This window comes from Seriola lalandi, unplaced genomic scaffold (assembly GCF_002814215.2).
Source record: "Seriola lalandi dorsalis isolate HSWRI2012SDOR001 ecotype SW California unplaced genomic scaffold, Sedor1 jcf7180002054522, whole genome shotgun sequence".
In the NCBI taxonomy this organism is placed as follows: domain Eukaryota; kingdom Metazoa; phylum Chordata; class Actinopteri; order Carangiformes; family Carangidae; genus Seriola; species Seriola lalandi.
In genome coordinates, this window is record NW_019525075.1 from 1,524,215 (window position 1) to 1,541,150 (window position 16,936).

At 38.1% G+C, this 16,936-nt stretch overlaps 2 protein-coding genes across 2 annotated transcripts; both read right to left on the bottom strand.

Moving 5' to 3' along the window:
* Nucleotides 1–7: 7 nt before the first annotated feature.
* Nucleotides 8–2,468, bottom strand: LOC147818700 (uncharacterized; the record flags this gene model as incomplete). The annotated part of the gene is made up of 2 exons (XM_087176041.1): nucleotides 2,395–2,468; nucleotides 8–2,035 (listed from the first exon to the last, which is right to left on the bottom strand). A coding segment is annotated over exon 2 (2,010 nt), but the record flags the coding sequence as incomplete, so codon positions are not given.
* Nucleotides 2,469–4,176: 1,708 nt separating this feature from the next.
* On the bottom strand, nucleotides 4,177–9,850 carry srsf3a (serine and arginine rich splicing factor 3a). Its single transcript, XM_023414137.2, has 7 exons — nucleotides 9,708–9,850; nucleotides 8,476–8,525; nucleotides 7,577–7,787; nucleotides 7,340–7,474; nucleotides 5,148–5,186; nucleotides 4,962–5,048; nucleotides 4,177–4,858 (listed from the first exon to the last, which is right to left on the bottom strand). Exons 2-7 carry the CDS (start codon nucleotides 8,480–8,482, stop codon nucleotides 4,831–4,833), a joined length of 507 nt encoding a protein of 168 aa, XP_023269905.1. The 5' UTR covers nucleotides 8,483–8,525; nucleotides 9,708–9,850; the 3' UTR covers nucleotides 4,177–4,830.
* Between the last annotated feature and the right edge of the window lie 7,086 nt (nucleotides 9,851–16,936).

Below are 16,936 nucleotides of genomic sequence, written 5' to 3' on the forward strand. Positions count from 1 at the left end.
GAAGAGTGTCAGCTCTGTCCAGTCCTTCCAGTGTGGCTTCCAATGATTTATCAGACAACTCCACTTTAAAGCCGGTCTCTCTTTCGTCATGGATTTCTTGAAGATTTTCATTTTTAGTCATTAAACTTTCCAGGTCAGCCTCTGGATAGGTTGTTGTAGCTGGGTTCTGAACCTCAGAAGAATAGTCGGATGTAGACTCTGTATTCAAAGAATCATCATGTGTAACAGACATGATAATATCATGTTCTCTGTCTTCCTGACTTGTTGTGTGGAATGCTACTGATGTTTTTATTTGGAGGGCTTTGTTGCCTGTAATATCTTCTACATCTTCTACATCTTCCTCTTGAGGTTTTTGGTATGATTCTGCAACAGACTGGTATGTGTCTCTGACTCCAGCTTGGTCTGTCAGGTTTGCAAAATGGATTTCAGAATTTTCTGTGGCATCATTTATCACACTGCCTGACGAATAATCAATAAGATGATTTTTTTGTATTTCTGTTGGCTGATTCACATTGACATGGTCTGATATCACATGTGACTGTAAAATTCCCCACTGCCTTAACAAGTCTGTGTCCTCCTCTCTTTCTGTTCTTTCTGTATCCGTTACAGAATCCACACTGTGAAATTCCTCACGTGGCATCTCCCTGTCATTTGATTGGTCAATCAGCCATTGATCATCTGAAGGAGATGGATGTAAAGTTGAACTTTGACCACTAGTGTCAGACTTGTCCATTCCTTCCAGGATGGTTTCCAGTGATGTTGCATGCACTGCTGTGTCTATTAGTGATGACATTTCTGTTGTTTCAAAGGCCTCATTACTCATTACAATATCCTCTTTAGTTTCATAATATGATTCACCAATAGAATTCTTTACATGCTGTCGCCCTTTATTTCTCCGACTCGACCCCAGTTTTCTTCTGTTTAAAGTTGGGTTGAAATTGGTGTCGGTTTGCTCTTCTATCCAGACAGAAGTGTCCCGAGCTTGGGAGTTTAAAGGAAGGGAGAACTGCTCATTTTGGTTCTCATCTGCAGGCAACTCCTCTGTTGGTAATGAAAATGTTGCTTGCTCAACACCGCATTCAAGTTCAGTATCTTGTCCTGGGCTATTTTTATCAATGGTTATCTCTGCTGTGGTAGAAAACCCTGGAACTACTGATTCTACATGTGACTCACTCATTAAATAGTTGCCCTGTAAATTTCCATCCTGTCTTGACAGGTTTGTATCTTCGTCTCTTACTCTGTTTTCTTTTTCTTTTGCACAGTACACACTGAGATGTTCTTCTGGCATTTCCCTGGAATCTGATTGGGCAATTAACTTCTGATTTACAGTGGGACATGAAAGTACACTTAAACTAGTTGAGTCAGAGCCGCCAACAACATTTTCTGTAACTTCCTTACTCTGAGGCGTACCTGATTTGTCAGTCACTTCCAGTATGGTTTCCACTAGTTTACAAGAATAAGACTTCACTTCACAGTCAGTCTCATCTTCATCTTGGTCTGCTTTTTGATTTCTACTTTGGGAAATTAAGATTTCCAGGACATCGTCTGAGCAGTTTGTTGCGGCAGGGTTCTGCACCTCACAAGAATCGCCAGGCATAATGGCAGAATACAAAGAGCTGTCATGTGTTGCAGACATATCCTGCACACGCACATTACCTAATTCTTCCTGCCTCTCAGACTGGGCTTCAGTACCCTTGGTGTTTTCCTCAACTTCCTCTCCCAGTTCGTGGTATAATTCAGTTGCTGAATCCTTTACATGCTGTCCTTTATTTTTTCGTCTAGACCCCAGTTTTCTTCTGTTTAATGTAAGGTCTGGTGAAGGTGGAAGTTGGGTTTCACGTTGTAAACTGTCAGTATTAGGCAATACGCTTAATGACTCATTTTCTTCAGGTATTTGGCGTTGTGCTACAGAAATGCTGTCCATGACATGGAGCTCATCAACCTTGGGTGTTTCATTTTGATTTGCTACCCTGCGATGTGAACCAAGTCTTTTTTTCTTTGATCTTTGAGTAGACATGATTTCTAATCTTCTTTCCTAAAGCATGAGACATTTAGTCATGCAATGTGTCAGCAAAGTTCAATTCTACTATACATCAGATAACATCAACTGAATCTAGAGAAAACGGTGACAATGTAATTTCTCTTTAAGCCTTAGTGAACTACTTTAAACACTCAAATCAATTCATTCTACAGCACACAAAAATATGTATGAGTTTTGAGAATTACTTTTAACACAGTATTATAAAGTCTCTCAACTGAAAACTGTTCAGTCAGTTCCCTTTAAAAGTCTAAACTACAACAATTACATTAACATAAAATCAAAATGGATTAGTATTTAAAACTAAATTAGATAAACGTTTTCAGACCTACCCCAAAATTGTTACATGTGCTTACCAACCAAATCTGGTACCCCTTTCGTCTCCCTGCATTAGCTGCTTTGTAATGCCAAGTAATCTGCCCCAGCAACACGGCAGTTAGATTTTCACACATGGAGGTGTTCCTATATTGCATCTATGACCGACAGCTTCCTGTGTGGGCTGCACGAACAGCAACAACATACACTTCCTGAATTGAGTCAAGCTTAATTTACTTGACAAGAATCTCATTTGAATTATCATAAGTGGCAAGTGTTTTTTCCCAATAATTCTACACTAACAGTATAAGAAACTGCACTGAACAAAAATATAAATGCAACACTTTTGTTTTTGCTCCCATTTTTCATGAGATGAACTCAAAGATCTAAAACATTTTTTATATCCACAAAATAACAATTTCTCTCAAATATTGTTCACAAATCTGTCTAAATCTGTGATAGTGAGCACTTCTCCTTTGCAGAGATAATCCATCCCACCTCACAGGTGTGGCATATCAAGATGCTGATTAGACAGCATGATTATTGCACAGGTGTGCCTTAGGCTGGCCACAATAAAAGGCCACTCTAAAATGTTCAGTTTTATCACATAGCACAATGCCACAGATGTCGCAAGTTTTGAATGAGGGTGCAATTGGCATGCTGACAGCAGGAATGTCCACCAAAGCTGTTGCCCGTGAATTGAATGTTCATTTCTCTACCATAAGCAGTCTCCAAAGGCCTTTCAGAAAATCTGGCAGTACATCCAACCGGCCTCACAACCGCAGACCACGTGTAACCACACCAGCCCAGGACCTCCACATCCAGCATGTTCACCTCCAAGATCGTCTGAGACCAGCCACTCGGACAGCTGCTGCAACAATCGGTTTGCATAACCAAAGAATTTCTGCACAAACTGTCAGAAACCGTCTCAGGAAAGCTCATATGCATCCTCATCGGGGCCTTGACCTGACTCCAGTTCGTCGTCGTAACCGACTTGAGTGGGCAAATGCTCACATTCTGATGTCAATGTTGTGGATTGAGTGGCTCATGCTGGCGGTGGGGTTATGGTATGGGCAGGCGTATGTTATGGACAACAAACAGAGATACCGTGACGGGATCCTGAGGCCTATTGTTGTGCCATTCATCCACGACCATCACCTCATGTTGCAGCATGATAATGCACGGCCCCATGTTGCAAGGATCTGTACACAATTCCTGGAAGCTGAAAACATCCCAGTTCTTGCATGGCCAGCATACTCACCGGACATGTCACCCATTGAGCATGTTTGGGATGCTCTGGATCGGCGTACACGACAGCATGTTCCAGTTCCGGCCAATATCCAGCAACCTCGCACAGCCATTAAAGACCAACATTCCACAGGCCACAATCAACAACCTGATCAACTCTATGCAAAGGAGATGTGTTGCACTGCGTGAGGCAAATGGTGGTCACACCAGATACCGACTGGTTTTCTGACTCCCCCAGACCCCCCCAATAAAGCAAAACTGCACGTTTCAGAGTGGCCTTTTATTGTGGCCAGCCTAAGGCACACCTGTGCAATAATCATGCTGTCTAATCAGCATCTTGATATGCCACACCTGTGAGGTAGGATGGATTATCTCTGCAAAGGAGAAGTGCTCACTATCACAGGTTTAGACAGATTTGTGAACAATATTTGAGAGAAATTGTTATTTTGTGGATATAAAAAATGTTTTAGATCTTTGAGTTCATCTCATGAAAAATGGGAGCAAAAACAAAAGTGTTGCATTTATATTTTTGTTCAGTGTATCTCCAACATAAAAAAGAATGGGCAAAGGGGAAATAATTTCAACTGGAAAAACATTTATTGAACAAGTTGTTTAACTGCATCAGCACGAATTGTCAGAGCTCAGAGAATCAAGCAAAGCTGAATAAAGGCCTTCTTTTGCAAAATTGAAATAGGTAAAAAACAGAATTACAGATGTTTTAGGCTTCAAGGCTAGCCTGCAAATAAAAGCACCAGTATTTACAACATTTGCTGAGTCTGCTTTCTGTCACTGGTACAAAGTATGCTCCTTCTACTGGTGATGCGTATCACAGTAACCCATTAAAGTAATTTAAGAGTCAACCAAGAATAATAAAGAGGAAACAAAAACAAATAAAAACATTACATATACCTTAATTCAGTTAAGCAGTTAAAAAAAATAACAGGATGGTGATGTAAAACTAAATCCAGTATTGAATTTCAGAACATGCAGGGTAAGATAAAATTTGTTTCATGTGAACAGTAATTTCGAAGGCAAAAAATATTGTTGAAAAAAAACAAAATAAAACGAGTCTTTTGTTGTTAATTCAACAGAATAGTACACCACATTTAACAAGCTGACCTTAGATGGCGTGAGCTTGCAAACAAAATCTAAAAAGAAAAACATGACTATAAAAATTTGTATTGTCAAACCATAGCAGGATGCTGCAGACAAACCATCCTTTGAGGTCTTCATTTCCTCTCGTTAGACCGTGAACGACTGTAAAATACATGAATTAGTGAATGAATGTGAGATGAAGTTTTAAAATACATTATAATAGTCAGTACTAATAATAATAATAATAATAATAATACTTATGTACCTCCTTGACTGTGAGAAGGATCTTGAGCGCTTACGATTCTTGTCTCTGGAGAGAGACCGATATCTACGTCTGTCTCTTGAAAGAGACCTGGTGGGCAAAAAAACCCCAAAAACCAAATCACATGAATTTTATCATTTATCATGAACACAGACATAATTTCAATCAAAATTGCTGTTACAAGCTTACCTGCTGCGACTGCGACTGAGGCTCCTCCTCCTTGGTGATCTATGTTGTAGGTGAAGTTAAAAAACATAAAACAAAAAATTACAACAGAGAATTTCACCCTTCCTATCACTAATGAAACCTTTGGTACTCTTGATCCCTACAGAGACACGGGTTACACGTGGAAACGTGGCTACACGTAGTTCCTTGTCTGTTTATAGAAGGATCATCTGCATCCATGAACCGCATCAAGATCAACTCATTAAAAAGGAAACTTTGGCTAATGAGCACCAATCATGGAGTCGTATTTCAGAGTCTAGAACAAAATCAGGGCTCGACATTAAGGCTTGTCTCGGATAATTATGACAACTGGGAAAAACATATTCTTAGATCATTTGTCTACTGCTATGCTACTATAAAATTGGTTTAAAACAATGCTGGGGGCACAGTTTGTGCAAAATTATGTACAAAATACATGATAAAAGTAAATTGCTTCTTCAATGGACGTGATCAGAAACAATGGTGACTCATTGTTTTTACTTTTACAGAACAACCTTGATAACAAATAAATTGAAAATATTTTTTTTAATTATGAACCTGGTGTGCTCAAAGTGAAAGGGTATTTTTGTTGAAAAGGGGGCGAGTTTAACAAAAACAAAGTACAATTTATTTTAATGGATATCACTCATAATGGCTTAATGTCGAGCCATGAAAATAAACTTACAGTGATGATCCGATCAAAGTAGTTCATTTTTGCAAATGAAAACTATAGATTGACAGCAAATTTCCTTGACCAAAACTTTTGACCTTTAGATTTTTGCAGCTCTGCACTGAAATTGCTCAAAATTATATAACTGCTGATGGAAAAATGTCAAGCAGTGTTGAAAGCTAGATTAAGCATAAAAACTACAAAGAGCAGGATAAAAGAAACTTACTATTTTGGGGGATTTGGACAACATAGAAATGACGCAAGGAAGCCAGACTGATGGTGAGGGAGGTCGAATTGCAGAGAGGATTTGCCACATGATGCAAATGTTGGAGATATGAAGTTGCTTGGTGGCTGGTTGGAGGGGGTAGTTGTAGATTTTCCCTGCCTTTTTTGGGGGGGGAAGATGGGTAGGGATGTAAGCCAAGGGCTGTTCCCGTTGATACAGTAGTTGTGTGGAGAATAGAAAGAGTAAAGACGCTGATTGGTTGATAATGTGAAGTGGACCGCTGTCGATTGGGTTAAGGTTGGAGGAAGAAGAGGAGGGTGCTGAGAACTGCATGCTCAGGAACCAAAAGGTTGGTGGAACCTGACGACTGGCGGTGAGCCTGGGTCATGTGACAACACCAGCCAAGCTGATTGGGGCTCGCTGGTCAGCAGTCACATGATGCTGAAAGAAGACTAGTTGACTGACTCAGATGGTGAGAAGCGTGGTGGTGACTCTGAAACGGGGTTCAGTTTTATTAATAGATGGCAACTGAACTCAGAGAGAAAACAAAATTTACACCTGCAGTTAAGTAATTCTAGAAAATGCCTATAAAATGTTTGATGGAAGATGAAACGCTAACCTCTTACGATGTCCCCGTAATGCAATATCACTCTGGTAGAGCTTGGTGTTTTACAGGCATACTGCTTTAAGAGTTCATAAATAGTCAAGTGCTGACATAAGTTGCCATTGGACTCAGCTCTGAAACTTAACAAAATTGACACTGATAAAAAAAGAAAAAGAAAAAAGAAGACCCTTCACGATGCTGAAATAATGAAATTTTGTTTAAAAAGTATCACTCCAGTTAGGAGGATCAGGTAGGATTAGATTGTTAAACAAATTAATAAAAGGGTTGACATCAATATATCAAATCCTGAAGCAGTCAGAACCACAGATTATCTATTTATGAACTCATATTCTATGTGTGCTAATAATAATAATAATAATATTAATAATAATAATGAGAAAGTTCATTTTTAATAATCATTTTATTTCAATAGGCCATAGAAATGACCACTCAGAAACTTTACTCCCTTATTGGCCTTTTGACAAAGCTTTAAAAGATCTAAAGATATGAAAGATTTACCTTTTGGGTGGTTGGTAAATTTAAACGGCTTTACTAAGCGAACTAATATTTTGAAGGAATCATAAAGCTAATGCTTACACTGTGTGAGGAATGTAAATCTGTTTTTACACGACACTGCCACTAAATAAAACGGCAAAAATCACGTGGGAAATACATACCTGCGTCTGACTGGAGGACTACGTCGCCTAAAATCATCTCGAGGGCGTCTACTCCAGGATGGAGGCGGGCCACGGCTTCTAGAGCGCTTTTCCCCAGTGGATAACTCAACACGCACTCGACAGCCACACATGGTTCTAAACAAAAGCCATCACACATGTGGGAAACAGCAATTGTTAAAACAAAAACCAAACGAGCACTAAAAAAAGAACAGCTAAGAAATGTGCTGAAGGAATTACCTTCCATCCAGTTCTCTCACAGCATCAGATGCATCTCTTGGATCTTCAAACTCTACAAAAGCAAAACCTGGTGGATTCCTAGCAACCCAAACACTTCTTAGAGGACCATAGTACCCAAAAGCCCTTTCTAATTCTGTCTTATTTCCATTGTTTCCTAGATTTCCAACATAAACCTTGCAGTCAAGGGGACAGTCTCTGTGAAGAGCAGGGTCTGAAACAAGAAGACACAAGACACAAACGAACATGATCGGATATAATAAATGTGGCCACACAGGATTTTAACTCATTCTGCATAATCCTTGCTGCAATAATCTACATGTCCAACATTTACTTTCTCTCATTTTTTTCCCTTTCTGGTGTCGAGTGGTTCAAGTTTTTACAAGCCAGTTCATAGCTTATGTGCTGCCATCTGCTTCACAGGTTACACTACATCAACAATGAATTATGGTAGCCCTCCTTTTATTATTAATGTCTGAGTAAAGCCACTGCTGGTAATGTTACAAAATGCTCAGCAGGACTGCTTTATGACAACCCTTTCTTTACAGAGGTTGTGTACCAATATGATGAGGTCCATTGCCTGGATTATATAAAAACAATCAATTCTACCTTGTTATTATATCTATAATCAGTTTATCTATTGAATGTTTTTTGATGTCTTCTAAACTAAACACTTAATCAAGAGAGACTAAGGGTGGATTAATCAATGAAAAATAATCATTTGCTGCAAACAAAGGGTTGAAAGGGCAAAACTGCCATTTCACTGAATTTATCACAAGACTAAGTAGTCAAGACAAATCAAGGAAAGATGTGGGTGTCTCACTGCCTCAGCTAAACCATTTATTGGGGAAAAACCTGTTTTGAGCTGCAGGGAAAGGTTATAAAGTAACAAGTTATTATACCTCCCATTTCAGCAAATATCTTCCTGTTAGAGTCCTACAATCAGATGGGCCTGAAAGAAAAGAAAGACAGAAAATGTTATAGCCACATACCCGAGCTCTAGTGCAATGAATGCACTATACCATTTAATATTACCTTGTTGGTTCCATTTTGAAAAACCCATTTATCGCTGTTTGGCAGTACATTGGCAGCCTGCTGAAGAGTGCATTTAATATCTTTTTGGTTTAGTCTTACATCTAGAGCACTATGAAACCCCCTCAAGTTGCAGGAAGGCTGTTCAAGTTTACAGACTCTGGTCTGACTGTCTTTAAACTTACTTTACGCAGAGTTGGCTAAATGGGACTTGATTATACATGCAGTCTAATGTAGTAGTTCTGCATTAAATCCTTCTTAATAAAGGTTATAATGTTCTTTTTATTGATGCCGTTTCAGATAGGTTTTGATTTAACTTGATCATTTTGAAAGCGTGTAGTTTATCGAGGTGTTAACTGTGTTGCATTAAACTCATAAGGTGTTTTTTTTTTTTGTATTTCGTAGACCTATTTATATCAAAGAGTAAAATAAACAGATGTCTCTCTGTATAATGGAAAAAAAACAGTTCAACAACAGCACAAACTGCTTCAAAAAATTCCATACAGTTCACTCAACACTTCTCTAAAACAATTTAAACATTTTAACAACTGATCAGTATAACCTTAATGAAGGTAGGATTTATTGCTGGACTGTTGTATTAGCCTGCATTATTTTTAATAGGGTGTCCCTAATAACCTGAAAAGTGAGTATAACGTTAGGGATTCCCAAGCTATTTAATTGTCAGCACTAGCTCCACTCACCCATGCTAACGCAAGCTAGCAACCAAAAGTAACATAGCTCGGTTTCGTTAGCTAGTGCGTAACAGAGACCCAGATATCGTTAAAACTTGTTTTTAAGACTATTGGTTTGATTAAGACGTAAATTCAGCCATTGTACAACATGATTAAATAAAGTAATTACTTGGGTCTAACTCAGCTGCCACACATTTAGTCAGGATTCACAACTACCCCGTCCACCATGCAAATATTAAAGCTATGCTAGCCAGCACACAATGTGGCAGCTTGCAAATGTAGCATCTAACACGACGACACGGTTATAAAGAAAATTACTTTCCAAGCCGACCCGCACACTAACCAGAGTTATATGATACAATACAAGGGAGGAATCAAGCAGATTAAGGTATTCAAGAAATATAGCTCACCTTTCTTGTAGCTACAGCCGAACAATAATGTTAGCAGCAGAATTCACGCCCCCCGATTCAACTGCTAGCTAAACTTGTTGTTAGCACCGGCAGCTCAGCAGAAGAGAGCCACAACGATTCGTCCTTCTTCTTCTCTGTGTTTATTGGCAGATCGCAAACCAGTGTTAAATGTACAGACCGCCACCTACTGCAGCGGAATGGACAGCGGGCCACAAAATACTGTGTATAATCATTATATGCTGCTGTCCAATAGTAATGTCTAGTTACTGTTGGACGGTGGTATGTTTCCAAACAAGCTCTTAACTTTTCTTCTTCTTCTTCTTCCCAAAAAAAAAAAAAAAGCCATACAACAACTGGACTGTGTCAAGTCTGTAAGTGGTTTTCTGAATCTAGGCATGGATGGATTACTGAAAGTGCCTACCTGGCTCAGGGGCCCAACAGGTCAGAGGGCCTTGTTTGAACCCTCTGTACTGTTAACATTATTAGGTGGAAAATCTGGTAAATGACTACAAAGAGACATCAAATGATGATAAAGATTTGCAAAATGACAACAGAGTCGAAAAGGACCGCGATGAGATATGAAATGACAACAAAGAGATGCAAATGCAAAATTACCACAAGGAGACACAAAACAACCACAAAGAAACTCAAAATGACTCCAAAGAGACACAAAACAATCACAAGGGCTGGCAAAAGGACCACAAAGAGTTGTAAAATGACCACAAAGACACACACACAATGACCATAAATGTACACAAAAGTACAACAAAGCTAAACAAAATGACTACAAAGACACAAACAATTAAAATGACACCAAAAAAAAAAAAGAAAAGAAAAAAAGAAAAACAGAGAGACAATAATTGACTACAAAGAGAGACAAAACTAAATGCAAATGACTTTTGGTCTTTTGCTCCTACGTAGAAGGGGTGGGGATCTCGGCCAAGGGTGCCCATTGTTTCATAATCCATCCATAAATCTAGTTAGCTACATCTGGAAGAACTCCATTAAAGTTCTTTCTAAATTATACTCATTATTAAAAGAGAAACGATCATCATACCTACAGAACAGTGACTCAACAGCCCCAATAATTTGTTGAAGAATCTGGGCCATTTTGGGCCGAAATAGTCCTTCTAATTCTCCATGGGCTGTAATAATCATTCAGCAAACACCATCCCCATCCCCATCAAAGTGAGTCACCAATTTTCCAAGCACATTTTCTCCCATCTCCATCACTACCTCTCTGTTCATAGACAGATAGATACCATAGAGTGCATTATTAGACCTGATGGGAAACTTCAGAGTTACGGCACCGACATGTAAGTCACATAAATCAAAAAAGAGAGGAGATTAAAAAAAAGCAGGTAGGAAAAAAACAGAATTCAGTAAAAGACATAGGCCTAGATAAGTCTGAGACAGAAGCTGAACTACGAGCTTGTTGTTCTCTACTGTATATACTGTGAGTATTAAATGTACATTGTACAGTGATAGTACCAGAGTGATAGACTTCACATCATTGCAAATAGGTAATATTATGATGTATTATAACAAGAGAGACAGAAATTGTGTTTTCTTGGTGAATACAATCCTCCACCTTGGTCTGTTTCTCCTCTCTTCCCTGATGACTTTCATTTCAAACCTTGTCTTCAAGGCTGGAGATTTTTCTTAACAGCTGTTCCCGTTCCTGTGCACTCCGTCCATGGTCTTTTATAGAAACTTTGTCAAATATTACATTTCCACTGTATGAAGACATGTGACTTCTCTTACTTAAAATTCCCCTTCTCCTCTTCCATGTCAACATAATATTTCAAATCACAAATTGGCAACATGTCTATATTGCTATATTAACCCCGTGTCCTTATGAAAAACAAACTTGTTAAATAGAGTATAAAACAGGAACAGTTATGTTTGAAAAAGAACACAAAAGCTAAGAAAGGAAGTTGTGGAATATGACTAAGCACATTTGCTCAATTTTATGGTAATTGCTCTTTACTTAAGTATTTACATTTTATTCTATTTTGTACTTAGTATTAGGATTTTAAATGCGGGACTTTTACTTGTATTTGCATATTGTTACTTTTCCTTAAATAAAACACCTGAATAGTTTTTCCACCATTGATAAGAACATGAATTTAGAAAATGACATAATTATCTTAAATAAGAATCAATAAATAAAAACAGTTGGGATCAAAAACCTGTGACCACTTTCCCATTCAAATGGTCTCAAACTTTTGGACCCCATTGTACGTGGCCTAAACAATGAACCTGAGAAAATTCACTGCCGTGTCCATGTCATGTTACATCAAATGCTGTGCTAGAACAGATAGTATGTCATTATGTTTTATGTTGACAGGAAATACAAACTTTACTCGCAGTTTGACCTTAAAAACAGAAAACAGTTACTGCCTGCCGTTTGGTGATTGCTGTGCAGGGAACAAGAGTAAATCAACAGAGCTGGAGGGTTATTGCTCAACAGGAGGCAACACCACAAACGACCCCTTGTAAGAGTTCAGGTGGGTGGTTAGACACTGTATGTACACTTCCCGTATAGAGACGCATTCAAGAGGTAGTGCTGAGCAGGGGGAAAAATGTGAGTAACAGACGTCTTTGTGTGTCTCTGACCGTGAACCTAGCCTCTCAGGACACTCTGCACATCGCAAAATTAAACAGACCGTAAGACCAACAAACACATTTTTGAATCAGCAATGGTGCAGCTGACTTTCTGAAGGATCTCTTTTGTAAACCAAACTGTCACATGTTATGTTTGTAGTAACTATCTAGTTATTCGCTAATATGTTTGGACAGGGCTCTAAATGCCATTGTGTGGAGTAAATTTAGTGATCAAGCAATTAGTCTAACATACTTTGATAAATGATTGCCTGACATGACAGATGTAATTGCTACATGCTAGGCTTCTTTGTAACTGATGCCAGATCACTTAATGAAGAATAATAACCCCCAGTCACACAGGTTTGATATAAGTGTTGCCCCAGGAAGGAGAGAGTTGTTTCAATTTCAAGTTAAACTCTTGTGTTTTGTGGACATTGGCTTTACTTCCTCATTTTATTTGCAGTCCCACAAACCCCACTGCTGTATATTTAAAAAACAACAACAATAATATTGATAACAACAGCAAAATCAGCCGATTCGTTTTCATCCTCCAACCTTATTAAAACTCAGCATGTAGGAAAGTAGAGAAGTCGTGACCTCAGCCACAAACTGTACTTACACATCGGATGAGGGTGACAAAATGTGGATATAACATAAAGCATTGTTACTACACCAAATACGGAAATATGTCATGTTTTATGTTTTATTGAGGCTAAGAGTGAACATGTACACTCTACTGGCAGTTTATTAGGTACACATGTCATCAAACGATCCAGTCTTATATAACAGTCCTGCAATAAATCCTCCTTTACAGAGGTAATCATGTTCAGATTTTGTTGAAAGTGTTTTAGAGAGGTGTTCATTCAACTGTATGATTATTTTGGAGGAAGTACTTTGTGGGGCTGTTGAATGTTGTTGTGTTATACTGACAGGAGTTTATATTTTTTGTCTACCCCATTTATGTCAATGAAGGTATAGGCTACAAAACAGAAACACCTCTTTGTAGAAAGAGACGTATTTGGGATTTTTTCTGAGGTAGTGCTACGTACAAGAGTTCTGTCAACATCAATCACAGATGCAGAACAGATTAATTGTGTTTAATCATGTTTTACAACTGAAGTCTCTGAGACTAAAAACAGAAATTTGTCATCTTCTGTGGTGAACCTCTGAAACATAAGTTTAATATCATGTTTATTTGCAAATGTCATAAAATGAGAAAAAGTCATTAAGTATCCAGGTGATAAAACATTGTTAAGTGGTGCCCTAAATTACAAACAAAGGATTAGAGTTAAGTTTTTTTTTTTTGTCTTTTTAATAGTAAAGAAATACTGACAAATGAAATAGTGTTTATTTTTAGACAAGATGTCAGACGAACATAAAATCATCAAGACAAAAGGAGCCACACATCTGGAAGTCTTCCACTCCTTTAATCCTACTGTGTACCCATCATGCATGAGAGTAACCCAGTGCCAAGAATACAAAACAAGCTCACTCCCACAATAGTGTGGGGGAAAACATTCACAGAAAAGCACCTAAAACGAGATATCACGTCAAATGATATTTATAAATGAACACAGGCCTCTTGTATTTCTAAGGAACTATGTTCAGTCAAAAAAATCTCTCTCTCTCTCTCTCTCTCTCTCTTTCTCTCTCTCTCTCTATATATATATAAATATATATATATAGAGAGAGAGACTTCATTATTCCATTTTACTTCATATTTCTACTACATATCAGAGAAATATTGTACTTTTATCCCACTACATACAGTATGTGTCAAAATTATTGCAGATTAAGATTTTAAACACAATATGATCCAATACTGTGAAGGTTTTCATAATAGTACTTTTATTTTTAGTACTTTGAGTGCATTTTGCCTATGATTGGTCTCTACCATTACTTTGAAATTTTTGTGTGTTACTTTTACTTTTAACAGCGTTGTAAATTGCTAAACTATATGAATACGTCTTTCACGTCAACTGTGTCTATTTAAAGTTCAACCTTTTTTCCGTTTATTGTCATGACATCAAAATCATTCATCATTAAAGAAGTCATTATAACTGATTATCTAGGGGGAAAAAATGAACACCAAATCCGGTTAATGTTAGAATAGAGTCATTTAATGTTCAAGCTGACATGATAAAAAAGATCCCTCCTGTTAGTCACTGTTCTACTGTGTTTCTGTGTTTCTCAGCAAGGGATCATTTATTTAGTGTGGTTGGCAGACACAGCAGTAAAGAACTCTTGTCACAGGTCGCAAAAGTTCAGGGATAAAAGGGATCACTCAGGAGATTACTCCCATGTACGTAACACGGACGCCTAGAACACAAACAAAGAGCATTATGTTGCTCAGCTTTATTTTAGTCGCAGCGTGCATGTTTGTGTGAGAGCAAGTGCTTCTCTAACCTTATCTTCACCACTGGGCTTTTATATCACCAAATGAAGAGTTAAGCTCAGTTTGTTTTCTTTGTATGTATCCCCTGCTGCCATAGGATTCTCCTTTTAGCTGTTTAAATGAAACATCCTTTTTTTCATGCATCCACTCAGGGCAGTGTTTTTCAATCAGATTAGTACAGCACATTCTGTTCTGTTTCACTTCCTGATGACTGTGCAGCCTGTATCCCTGTATGAACTCACCCGCGTGCTTCTGGTTACACCAAGACACTCATTCAGACAGACATATTCTAGCAACTGCCTGTTACATTTTAGTCCTACATACAATATTTAGTAAATGTGTGTAGCCAATTATCAAGAATACCTACTGTTTATTGATTTACTTTAGCAAAGAAAGCAAGACTTTTTAGTGAAAGCTAGAATTGAGCTGAGCTAAAATGTCTTACTCAAAGCAGTAAGGTACCCTAAAGCAAGGTTTTATATTTATATTTATATTTGCATATTTAATAAATGTTTATTATATGTAAAAGCTGATTTAACCTTTGACCATTAAATTTTCCTGTTTCCTACCAGATTGGTGCTTTTTACAAGAACAGAAACAAGATGTTCTTGGTGTTTCAGGAAGGAAGACAAAAGCTCAGACCATGTGTCAATATAGAAATCTATTCATGCATTGCAGTTCAGCTCAGGTCAGTGGTGTTCACTTTTGACCTCCACAGGCAGGAGACAGTGCCAACAAAGCTACCAGGACACCGCAGTTCAGACGAGGGTTTGGGAAAACAAACACATCTCTGCCCAAGCTGGAGTCAACTGTCTTGGCGAGTAAAAAAAAAAAGAAAGAAAAAAAAAAGAAAGAAAAAGTATGTGTATTTATTGCTAAAAGCTTCAGGTGGGTGGTGGTGCATGTTGAGAGCTGGCTGTGTTTTTTAGATCTCAAGACCGTTGTTCTGTTTCTGCGCTATCTTTTGCTTTCATTGTGAATGAAATGTTCTAATATGAGAGTGTGTGAAACTATACTTTCCTCCAATAAGTGATTGCTCAGAAGATAACTCAGCCGGTTGACAACATCCCTGGGGCGCTGCAGAATCAGGTTCACTTGTGTTGTTATGTCACCTTTATAATTAACGGGATCATCATGTTCCCTTCAATAGCTGCCTGGCCGTCTGCCAGCAGTATGGTCAGACAGTGTCCTCACCCCCTCTGATTGTGGGATTCACCCACCAGAAACCTGCAATAAGGTTTTAACTGTCTGAGCACCTGAGTTCAAAGAACAAGGAACAGACCGACCCTCTCACATGAACAAATCTGGTTAATCTATTGTCAGAGACCACACTCTCACCAAAAATTTGTGCCATATATTAAGGTTTTTAATCGTTTTAATTCAAAAATATGATGAACAGAAATACACGCAGCAGCGATATAACAGCCTCTATTGCAAACATTGTATATGGATGTAATAACATACAGTGCCAGCACCCTCAGACCACAAAAAGCACAAAAGCGAAGCCATAAAATCTTTTATGAGTTTTATGGGAACTTCAGCTGCTCTTGCACACACCCCCAGAGTATACGTTTTGGTTCAGTGAAAGTGTGACTTCATCAAAGAGATTCTGAACAAGAATTTTCATTTATAAACATCTCAACTCTGTACGCCAACATTAATGAAATGCTTTATGTTTAAACATAGTGCAACACATAAATAGGCACATAAATCACACAAATTCTTTTGCTAGTACATCTTATTACATAATGACAGGACTTACTGAAACAACTAAAACAAAACAAAACAAAACAAGATTTTATCAACATGCAAGCAGGTGATTCTGGTGTTGTCTTCAACAGGGGAATGTCCTCTCACTGACTGTCCAAAATCTGTATCTAAATTAGGACTCGCTGATTATTTATTTGATTCACAAACACCATAAGAGTCATAATCATATCTCAACATGTCCTTTAACTACAATAAAACCAAATGATTGCGGCAAGTTTGATTTACCTACTGTACATACATCAACTTTGAATATTTATGCACATAAGCCAATCACAATCAACCATGTTGTTCTTAGTCTCTGAGACTTTCCTTCACTGCGTACAAAAGCAATCAAAACAAATCTTATGCAGGTTCTTCCAAACAGCTGAGACAACGGCTCACACGACTCAAAACGACTCAAAGTGACTCTTCCATTGCACACTCTTTCGACTGTTTCTCTGTCTCTCTTTAGTTTGTG

Bases quoted from the DNA above. Each gene is read 5' to 3' on its own strand.
- srsf3a (XM_023414137.2), bottom strand. The intron at 5,049-5,147 runs GTAAGCTTGTAA...TTTGCCCACCAG, and splicing joins CTCAGTCGCAGTCGCAGCAG to GTCTCTTTCAAGAGACAGAC. The intron at 4,859-4,961 runs GTACATAAGTAT...TGTATTTTACAG, and splicing joins TCCTTCTCACAGTCAAGGAG to TCGTTCACGGTCTAACGAGA.